This window comes from Myotis brandtii, unplaced genomic scaffold, assembly GCF_000412655.1.
Source record: "Myotis brandtii unplaced genomic scaffold, ASM41265v1 scaffold952, whole genome shotgun sequence".
NCBI classification, from domain to species: Eukaryota; Metazoa; Chordata; class Mammalia; order Chiroptera; family Vespertilionidae; genus Myotis; species Myotis brandtii.
Window position 1 is genome coordinate 1334165 of NW_005371930.1, and position 10623 is coordinate 1344787.

The window sequence follows — 10623 nt, forward strand, 5'->3', positions numbered from 1 at the left end:
CCACTGGGGACAGCCACAGTGACAGGGACCAGCGGTTGGAGGAGGGGCTGCTGGTCTGCAGACAGCGGGGGGTGAGTTAGGGGACACTGAGTCTCGGTGGCAGTGAGGTTCTGGGACTGAGGAAGCCAACAGATGCCAGGGGCAGGGGTCACCCAGGGAGCTGGGGGTGAGGGCGGGCTTCCCCGTGAGTTCTTCCTGCCTTCGGGTCCCCATTGCCAGGCCCCGAGGCTGAAGGGCTCTGTGCTCTGCCTTCTCTGTATCGCACCCCTGAGGGGTCTCGCCAGCCCAGGGCTTCCAACACCGCCCTGCGAGCCAGCGAGGAGAGAAGGCCTGGCTGGTGTGCTGCCCCCTGATGGCACGTGCCGAGCTGGGGGCCCGGGGAGGTAGCACAGAAAAGGATCCGACCTTTAACCTGCCCTCCAGTCAGTCTAGACCAGTGGTCGGCAAACCGCGGCTCTCGAGCCACATGCGGCTCTTTGGCCCCTTGACTGTGGCTCTTCCACAAAATACCACGTGCGGGCAACAACATACAAACCTGACTTGCCCAAACTTTCCAAGGAGACGCAAGGCCATTGTTCACATTAGTGTTTGTCAGTCATTGTCATGATTTAATTTTATGGGTATTGTAAGGTAAATTGTAAGGAATTTAATTTTATCAATAAATAATATCGTTATTAAGTATGATATCAAGTTTTATTCAACGTACCTATAGTTTAACTAAGACTTAAAACTTTAAGTAAAGTTTATTAAGTTAATTTTAGGGAACGTTGTGGAGTGAAAGAAGATGTAGTGTCGAGGATTGAGAAAGGTATGCGAAGATGGTTTGGACATATAGAGAGGATGAACGAAAGGAGACAGACGAAACAAAGATACAAGACGAGTGTGGATGGGAGAGTTGGAAGGGGTCGACCTCAGCGAACGTACCTCAATCAGATTGAGGATGTTTTTAGCAAAGGCCAGGTTAGGAGCACCCTAATTAAGTTAATAACAATGTACCTACCTATATAGTTTCAGTTTAAAAAATTTGGCTCTCAAAAGAAATTTCAATCGTCGTACTGTTGATATTTGGCTCTGTTGTCTAATGAGTTTGCCGACCACTGGACTAGACCAGTGGTTCCAGCCTCGTTTTGGCCACGCCCCACCCAAGCATCTCTAACATCCTGATCCCCCCCCCGCCCCCCTCCACCTGGAATTCTTATTATTCAAAAAGTGACTCCTATGCACGTGGAGGAAGCCTGAAAGGCCATTCACTTGGTCTAAATAAGCTTCCAAAGAACATGGCATCCATGAGAGAGAAAAATGAAAGAACAAAAGGGCATTTCACTAAGAAATTGTTTTTAAAAAATAAGAAATTGTTAAAAAAAATAATAATAATATGAAGTGATGTGAAAAAATAGCAAATAAAATTTCAAAACATATAATAGAGAACTGAAATGCATAAATATGTCACAATACGTATTTATATGCTGTATATGAGGCCCCTAGAACCATAAGAAATGCACAAAAATCACTCATTCTCGAATTGCCCCCTGAAAAATCAAACTACCCCCCTGTGGGTGTGTGCCCCAATGGGAACCTCTGGTCTAGAGACTGCTTTAGACAATTACAGCTGAGAGCAGGGTGAGGGCGCTGTGATCCAGGAGGAACAATAATGAGGGGTGAGCCTGGCCCGTGTGCTCCATGGTTAGAGCACTGGCCCGACCGAAGGGTCCCGGGTTCGACTCCTGATCAAGGGAGTGTAAGTGGGTTTCAGTCCCCAGCCCCAGGGCGAATGTGGGAGGCAAAGAATCCAGGTGTCTCTCTCACATCAATGTTTCTCTCTCCCCCCCTCCCTTCCACTCTCTCTAAAAACCAATAGAAATACATCCTCAGATGAGGCTAAAAAATAATAATAATGAGAGTTGACATACAGGGTTCCATTGATGGGGGAGGAAAAGGGGTGGAACTGCTAGAAGCGAGGAATCGGTTTTGGAACTGGACAGCCATGGCGGCTACACAGCACTGAGAATGTGCTAAATGCCACCGAATTGTTCACTTTAAATGGGTAATTTTATGTCCTGCGACTCTAACCTCCATTTAAAAAAAAAAACGGCCGAACCGATTTGGCTCAGTTTGGATAGAGCATCGGCCTGCAGACTGAAGGGTCCTGGGTTCGATTCCGGTCAAGGGCATGTACCTTGGTTGTGGGCGCATCCCCAGTGGGGGGTGTGCAGGAGGCAGCTGATCGATGTTTCTCTCTCATCGATGTTTCTAACTCTCTATCCCTCTCCCTTCCTCTCTGTAAAAAACCAATAAAATATATTTAAAAAATAAAACGAACACGGGCATGCTGTAAAGCAGAAGGCAAGCTCGCACGCGTGTTTAACCAGGGCCGACTTGGAGAAGCGCCACCTCCCTCTGCTGTGGGGTCTCCGGGAGAGCTGGGGGGCCCTGGGGAGGGGCCTGGGATGGGAAGGGAGTGTCGGTGCCCAGGCCAGCCTCCTGGGCCTACAGGACGGACTGGAGGAGCCAGTAGGTGGTCTGGGCACAGCACCCACCACTCCTTCCTCCTGCTCCCGGGCCCAGGGACTCGCTCCCGTGGGCTCCTGTGACTCCCACTCCCCGGACTGACCCACAACTGCTTTGGCTTCTCCAGGCCCCTCCCAGCCCCTAGGCTCCTTCTCCTGGCCTCTGCTGTCTGCCTTTGCAGCGTGGGGGTCCCTCTTGTGCATGTGTGCCCCCGCAGCACCCCGCATGCCCCCCCAGAGCACCCGTCAGCCTGCTGGGCTGTGCTCCTGCTCTAACCACCCCGCTCTGACAAACCTCTTCTCCTTCCACGACGGGAAGCGGGCCTGCTACCTTGCTCAGAAGACAGAATTGGATCATCTGAGCAGAGACCCGGGACTGGAGAGACTCTTCACCCTGAGTGACCTTGACACCCTCCTCTGTGTCCTGCAGCCTCTGCTGTCCTCCCACTGGGACCGGAAAGCTGTGAAGGAGCCCAGGCTTGCATGGCCTTGAAGTTAACCGTTTACATCAGCCCATTTCACAGATGAGGAAACTGAGTCCAGAGAGAAAGCGATGACTGCGGAGGTAACAAGGTGAGTTACCAGCAGGGCTGCACCCAGGACTCATTTCCGTTCCAGGGTTCCAGTACCTCGCAGCCAGCAAACCCAAACAACATCCAACCGCTGCTCACACAGCCCGGCTCATGGGCCCTAACGATGATCACAGAGGGGCTGGCTTTCCTCTCACAGGCGAGGGTGGACGGCCACGTTCCCACAGCCCCGACTCCACCCTCGTCACCTTGGCTTTGAGTGAAAATCAGTCCCCCAGCCACGCCCCCGACAGACACAATCCACGCGCTCAATACATGTGCATTCATTCATTGGTCGGCTCACTCTTTCTGTAAATATTTATTGAACTCAAATTCTTGGGAAGAATTTATCAAAATTGCTCCTGCAGTTGGACCCCTGGCCCTGCTCCGCTGTAGGTGGGGCCAGGGGTGACCCCGGCTGCGCGGAGCCCTGAGGCCGCCGTGCGGGACCCAACGGAGCTCAGTCCGGGAGCTTGCCGCCATACACCTCGGCCCTGTCCAGCTGCAGCCCCCGGTTCACAGCGGCGTACGAAGGCTCCAAGGTGCCCAGGGACTTGGGGGCGGCCTCCTGTGTGATCTGGGAGTCGTGTGTGATTTCCCCGTCAGAACCGCCCATGTCCCTGACGGAGAGGATGGAGAGAGCCAGGGTTAGGGGTGCAGAGCAAGCCCGAACCCCGTGAGCTGCTCGGGGGCCTTCCTGCTGAGACATGGCTTTCACAGATGCCGTCTTATGTCTTATGTGTTCGTTCAGTCGACCAGTCTTTCCTGAGCACTCACTGTGGGCCACGTCCTGGGATAAGAAAAGGGTCACCCTTTTGGAACTAAGTGAACAACCTACAAGCTTTATCTTGAGCTGGACACTGGAGGCCATTGCCCCTGTCCCTAAAGAGCTAGGGTTGTACAAGGAGACAGACCACAGCAATGACCACACAGAATGGACAACTCCGAGTGGGAGCCACAGGGGGGCTTCCTGGAGGAGGCGGCAGTTCACCTGGCCCTAAAGGAGAAGAGTGAGGGTACAGGAAGGCATTTCGGGCAATGATAGGAATGGCTGGGGGTCTGGGGCAAAGGTGACAAGCTCTGTGCAGCTGGAGCCAGAGATGATAGCAGGACAAAGGGAAAAATCAGGCTAAAGTCGTAACAGGGCCTTGGGGCCAGATTAGGGCATCGCCCCAAGGGAGGGAGGGGCATCACCATGTCCTGACTGCTCCCAGGCTAATCTCATCTATTATGTGTTTTCATTAATTAATTTTTTAAAATATATTTTTATTGATTTTAGAGAGGGAGAGAGAGAAACATCAACGATGAGAGAGAATCATTGGTCAGCTGCCTCCTGCACACCCCTTACTGGGGATCAGGCCTGCAACCCTGACCGGGAATCAAACCCAGGACCCTTCAGTCCGCAGGCCGACGCCCTACGCACTGAGCCAAACCGGCTAGGGCTGTGTTTTTATTCATTTAAATGTCAGAAGGCAACTTGATTTTCAAGTTCACAGCCCCATCCCCACCCCGGACCCTCCCACATCTTTTCCTGCCTGGCTGATTCCCACCTGCCCACTATTTCACCCACTCCAGGGAGCTGTCCCACCTGCTGTCCACTCCCACTGGACAGGCACCCTCTGGACCTCCACAGCCCCGGGGCTCCCTCGCTCTGAGCGGCACGCTGCATGTGACCTCCACCCACCCCTGTCCTGAGGAGAGAGGGCTCCTGCTGTTCCTCCCTCCAGGAGCCCCGCCTGGTGCGCCAGGTGTGCTGGGCAGCCAGACAGACGTGAGCAGAGCAAGGACGATGGGCCAGGTACAGAAGGTCAACAGGGTGGAAAGCCCCGGTGACAACTGTAAGGTGGGACCTTACCCCCAGGGTGACTTTTTCTCCCGAATCATATCACGGGTCATGTGGTTTAGACCACCTGACCTTTCCTCCCTAGAGATAACGTCTGGGCCTCAGCTGCAAAAGCAGCAAAACCAGACAAGTGACACCCTGGCTGCCTCAGGACCAGCTGCGCTGACTAATGACCCTGCCCGGGTGCCGGCCAGTCAATCAGTGGGGACCTAGACCCCCGGTGGGATCGGGCCTAAATAGGCAGTCGGACATCCCTCTCACTATCCGGGACTGCTGGTTCCCAACCGCTCACCTGTCTGCCTGGTTGCCCCCTAACCACTCCCCTCCCAGCCTGATTGACGCCTAACTGCTCCCCTGCCAGCCCGGTCGCCCCTAACTGCCCTCTCCTGCCAGCCATCTTGTGACCATATGGGGACAGCCATCTTGTGTGGGGGTGTGACGGTCAATTTGCATACTACCCCTTTATTATATAGGACTAGAGGCCCAGTGCATGAAATTCGTGCATGGGTAGGGTCCCTAGCAACTGCCGGCTGCAGGCTGCTGGCTGCCAGCTGGGGCCTTTCATTGTTCCACGCTGCCCCCTGGTGGTCAGCACACATCATATCGAGCAAGCAAACTCCCTGTCTCCAGGTCGAAGGTCGACCACCCGAGGGGACACTTTGCATATTAGGCTTTTATATAGAGAGATGTTCTCCTACAGTCTGGGTCTTGGCTCTGAATTCGTTCCTAGCCAGAGCCCGAGTACAGAAGTTGCTGAACCCAGGACTGGTCTGACCCCATAGTCAGACACCAGGTGCCCTTCCTGCCTACAACACAGGCAGGATCTGCCCTGCCCGCCTCCGGTTCCCGCAGCACCTGGTCCTGCCCTGATTCACCCCCTGCTCAATCCTCCCAGGAACAGTGGGCTGTGCGCACACCTGGTGGCTGCTGCAGGTCCCCTGGAGACTGAGTCTGACCCAAACAGACACACCTCAGGGCTGGGAGTGAAGTCAGGAGACTGGGCGCTGGTCCCACCTGTGTTGACTGGCTGTGGGACCTTGGGCCACCCTTCTCCCTCTGGCCTCAGTTTCCCCACCTGCACTGCAGTTGGATGAATTACAATGACAACAAAATCCACTACTTGTTCAGCTCCTGGGCGATTCCTTGAAGACTAGGGATTATCTCACGTGACCTTCACAACCCCAGGGAGGGTAATATCTATTAGTATCTGCATTCTGCGGAAGGGGATCCTCAGGCACGGAGATAGGATACGTGCCCAAGCTCGTGCATTTGTAGGTGTCAGACCTGGCATCTGCCCGCAAACCCCTCCCACCAGGCTGACCCTGACCTTGGGAGCCCCAGGACTCGGCCCCCCACTCCCAGGCCCCACCCCGCCCAGGGGGGAAGGCAGCTCCCTTGCCTGTTGGGCTCCCCCGCCTCAGAGGACGCTCCCAGGGGAGCGTGTCCGCATGTCCCCGAGCCCTGCCTCCAGCTGTGGGTACTCACACGAGGCTCAGGATGATGGCGCCGGCAAAGCCCAGGAGCAGGAAGAAGGGCAGGGAGCCCAGGATGGACGTGATGACGATCATGCCGCCGCTCCGCCGGCCCGGCCACGTGTCGATCGCCAAGTACGGGGTGACTAGCAGGACACAGGCCCATGACTCCCCAGACGCTGCACCCTCAGCCCTCCCAGGATGCACAGCGTCTTCCCAGCCCTGGTGGCAGCAGGTCCCAGGGACAAGGGGGACCCAGTTCCAGGACTGTCTCCCCTGCCTTGAGGTGCTTGTCCCCACATCCCAATTCCCAACTTTCTCTTGAGTGTGTCTGGTCTCTTCCTCCTTTTTAAAAAATACATTTTTATTGACTTCAGAGAGGAAAGGAGAGGGAGAGATAGAAACATCAATGATGAGAGAGAATCATGGATCGGCTGCCTCCTGCACACCCCTTACTGGGGCTGGAGCCCAAAAACCGGGCATGTGCCCTGACCGGGAATCGAACCATGACCTCCTGGTTCATAGGTTGATGCTCAACCGCTGAGCCACACTGGCCGGGCTCTCCCTCTTTTAACTGTCTTTGTGCATAACTTTCAGTTACACAGGCCTGCAGCCTCCGGGTGAGGTGGGTGGGATGCAGATTACAAACTATTAAAGGTGAAGCAGAGGGCGCTGGGCGATGGAGCAGGTGCCCAGGGCTCCCCCTGCTCTGGCCAGTGCCAAACAGTGTCCAGGGGAAGGCTCAGTTGTTTTAAAATGCATTTTCCTCATCACCCAATGGCCTGCCTGTGTCTGTGAGCGTTTTCAGAGTGACAGCCCCAGTCTGCTTTCCCAGGTTCCCTTGAGGAACCCCCACACACCACCATCCACTCCTGCCCGCCCCGCCCACTCCCACCACTCACTCCGGTTGGTTCGGATAGGGTCCGACCACAGGGTCTGGTCCTGCACCAAGCCCGAGGACATATTGACGAGGACGTACTTGAACCTGAAAGGAGACGGAGCTCTGATGACTTCCATCCATCCTGTGAGCCCGGCCACTTGGAGGTGGGAGGGATCAGGGTGGCTGGAGTGGGGGACAGAGCGGGGACTTCTAGAGGGCAATCCAGGCGGCCACAGTGGGCTCTGGGCACAGGGCGGTGCTGGGCTTTGCATCAGCACCTTCACTGCATATCACTGCCGGGACCCTTTCCTGAGCTCAGGTGTCACCTCCTCCAGGCAGTCCTCGGCGTCAGGGGTCCCCTCCAGACTCTCCCTCCAGAGCCCCTCTGCTTCTCTATGGCGTACATGACGCGTGTAGTGTATCTGATGAGTGTTGACCCTTCGTCCTCCTTGCACTTTTGCATTCCACTGCTCCCAGACTGGCCGTTGGTCCCACAAATGGGGCTTGAATAATAATATCCATTCCCACGCCCACGGCTCTGCTCTGGGATAAGGCCTACCTTTTACATGAAGAAAGCCCCACCCAGCATTAGAATCCTAAAGGAAGATCAGGAGCTACAGTACAAAATGCCCATAGCCGACTGAAGGTCAGTTTAAAATGATGGATGTCCTGAGAACTAATAAATTGACAGCCTCTAGCTTAACATGTAAAGAACCAAAAATAAGACTCTTAAAATCTCTAAGCCCCACTTCTCCAGGCTTGGAAGAGGCTGGGACACAGATGTGTGCCCAGGTGGTGAGCTCTGCGATCCAGGAGGAGGGAGAGGTCCAGGTCAGCAGGGAGGGAGGGCTGAGGGGGGCAGAGGAGACAGGGCTCCTGTCCTGCCTGGTGATTGGGGCCAAAGGAAGGGAGGGGAGAGGATGGCAGGTGAGTGATGGCCTGGCCCCCAAGTGCAGCCTGGGAGGTACAGAGACCCCCAACCTAGGCATCTCCATGGTAACAAGAGAGGCTTTGGCACCTGGTAAGCCCCCTGGCCATGGGTCGGGGCTGAGCCCCCATCTGTGGGCATGGCTGAGGGACCCACTGTGGTGGGGTGGCCACACCCAGGTGCGCCGGAGCGAGGCAGGAAAAGCAGAGGGTGGGCTGGGAGCTGGCGAAGCTTCAGCCAGGCCTCCAGGTCATGCTGGGCCCCAGCTTTCCACCAGGTGGCTCCCTCCCGCTCTAGACCACAATGTCCTTCCCGGTCAAGTGAAGGGGGTTTCGTGGGTGGCTGCCACCTGGGTGATGGGCTGGGACCAGGTGCATAACTCAGGACCCTTGTTACAAAATGAAGAATTTCAGCCAAGTGGGGGCCCTTCTGAGCACGGGGCCCTGTGCACAGCCGCACACCCCGGAAGCCCCTTATGGGACCCGAGATGGTCTTGGCACATAGTAGGCTCTTCAGACATGTGGCCTCTCACACTTCACCAGCTCGGGGTCTTCCCGAGTCAGGCGGGGCTGGGGCACAACTGCTGGCTCGCGCCGGTGCCCACACCCACCTGTATTCCGTGGCCGCCGACAGGGGCGGGTTGCAGAGGCCCTGGAAGTTAGGGTCCGACAGGCAGGTCCCATTGTCGCCCACCCTGATCAGGTATGCATTCAGGATCTCCGAGGCCCGGGCCACATCCCCCACGGCGTCCAAGCTGGGCAGGTCGCTGCAGGGGGTCAGCTCAAAGACCGCGGCCTTGTAGGGGCCCGTCCTCCCTCCTGCCGTCTGCTGGAACGTGGAGCTGAGCGGGGTGTTGGCGCCGTCCTGCACGGAGGCGTTCCTGGAGCTGGCTGTGGGGGTGGTGCCGGGAGTGAGGTCCCGGCCACCCCAGCTCAGTCACTCACTCAGTCATTCATCAAACGCCCCCCGAGCACCCTCTGAGCCAGCGCTGTGCTGGGCCCTGGGTCGCAGGCACAAACAGGCTCAGTCCCCACCCTCAGGGCTCCCTGTGCAATGGAGGTGCCGGCCCTGTGTGCAGCTCTCATGCACCCCCTCCTGGCACAGGCCTGTAAGCCTCCCCCCACCCCCACCCCCACCCCACATCCACTGTCGCTTCCTTGCCGAGAGCCCTGGATTCTGCCTTGTGTGAAGGGAAAAGGAGGGTCACAGGTTCAGGGGGAGCAGCCAGACCTGACCGGCCCTCGGTCTCCTCTTGACCAGCTGGTGATGAGGCCTGGGAACTGGGAGAGAAATGCCCGCCAGCCCACAGCTCGGGCCCAGGCAGGCGGCCAATCAGTGTTCCCAGGAAAAGTGAAGTCGATGACCTGAGTGAGGTGCTGTAAGTGGCTGGTTGCTAGAAATGTAAGAGGTGGTCACTGGGTTCCTTTGTGACCGGGGAAGGCTGGACCGGAGCCAGCAGGCTCCCTGGGAAACACCGATCTGGAGCCGCCTCGGGGAGAGCGGGGCCTGAGGACCAGAGCCTGGGTTCGCCGTCCGCTCCGGCGGCCCCGGTGAGTCCCTCGGCCCCTCGGAGCCTTCATTCTTTGCTCTGTGATGGGCAACCTAATACATGTGACCCCTGAACGATATGGGGGGTGAGGGCACAGGGGGAATCTGCATATCACTTTCGACTCCCGAAACTTAACCAATAGCCTTCTGTGGAGGGAGGCCTTATCAATAACATCAACAGTCAGTTAACACTTCTTGTGTATGTATATGGGTTCTAGATTGTATTCTTATAATACAGTAAGAGAAAGGACCTGTTGTAAGAAAAAACGCAGTTACAGTATTTATTGAAAAAATCTGCATCTAAGTGGAACCGTGCAGCTCAAACCCTGCTGCTCAAGGGCGGCCGTAAATATCAGCTCTCCGGGGCGCCGGGCACCTGCATGAGGCGGTGGGTGCTTGGCGGCCGGTGCTGTCATAACTCCCCCCACACAGGGTGTCCCTCAGGGCCCAGCCCGCGCTGGCTCAGGCAGACACAGTGCAGGCTGGTGAGGTGCGGGAGTGGTTTCCTCACAGGGAGGGAGCACCCCTCCACCTGCCCTTCCCTCCCCGTGGACAGGTCAGACCCGTTCAGCGTGGCTGTGGCTGTGGCCGTGGCCGGAGGGGAGCAGGGCCCTCACCCGAGTCGAGCAGGACGTAGAGGTAGATTTCATAGGTGCCGTTGAGGGCCTCTGTGCTGTCAAACATGCAGAGCGGTTTCTCCAGGGCCACGGTGCTCAGGGTGGGGTTGTTGGTGGCAAAGGTGACACTAGCCAGCTGGGGCTGGAGGGTCACACCTGGGGAAGCAGTGCGGACAGGACCTGACCCCGGCAGAACTGTCCACACCGCGGGCACCCTCTGCGTCCTCCTAACACACACACACACACACACACACACACA

General features: G+C 56.7%; 1 protein-coding gene across 1 annotated transcript; it reads right to left on the bottom strand.

Moving 5' to 3' along the window:
- Positions 1 to 3375: 3375 nt before the first annotated feature.
- Positions 3376 to 10611, bottom strand: UPK3A (uroplakin 3A; the record flags this gene model as incomplete). Its single annotated transcript, XM_014533169.1, has 5 exons — positions 3376 to 3696; positions 6405 to 6537; positions 7294 to 7376; positions 8810 to 9089; positions 10365 to 10611. Coding segments are annotated over 5 exons (903 nt in total), but the record flags the coding sequence as incomplete, so codon positions are not given.
- Between the last annotated feature and the right edge of the window lie 12 nt (positions 10612 to 10623).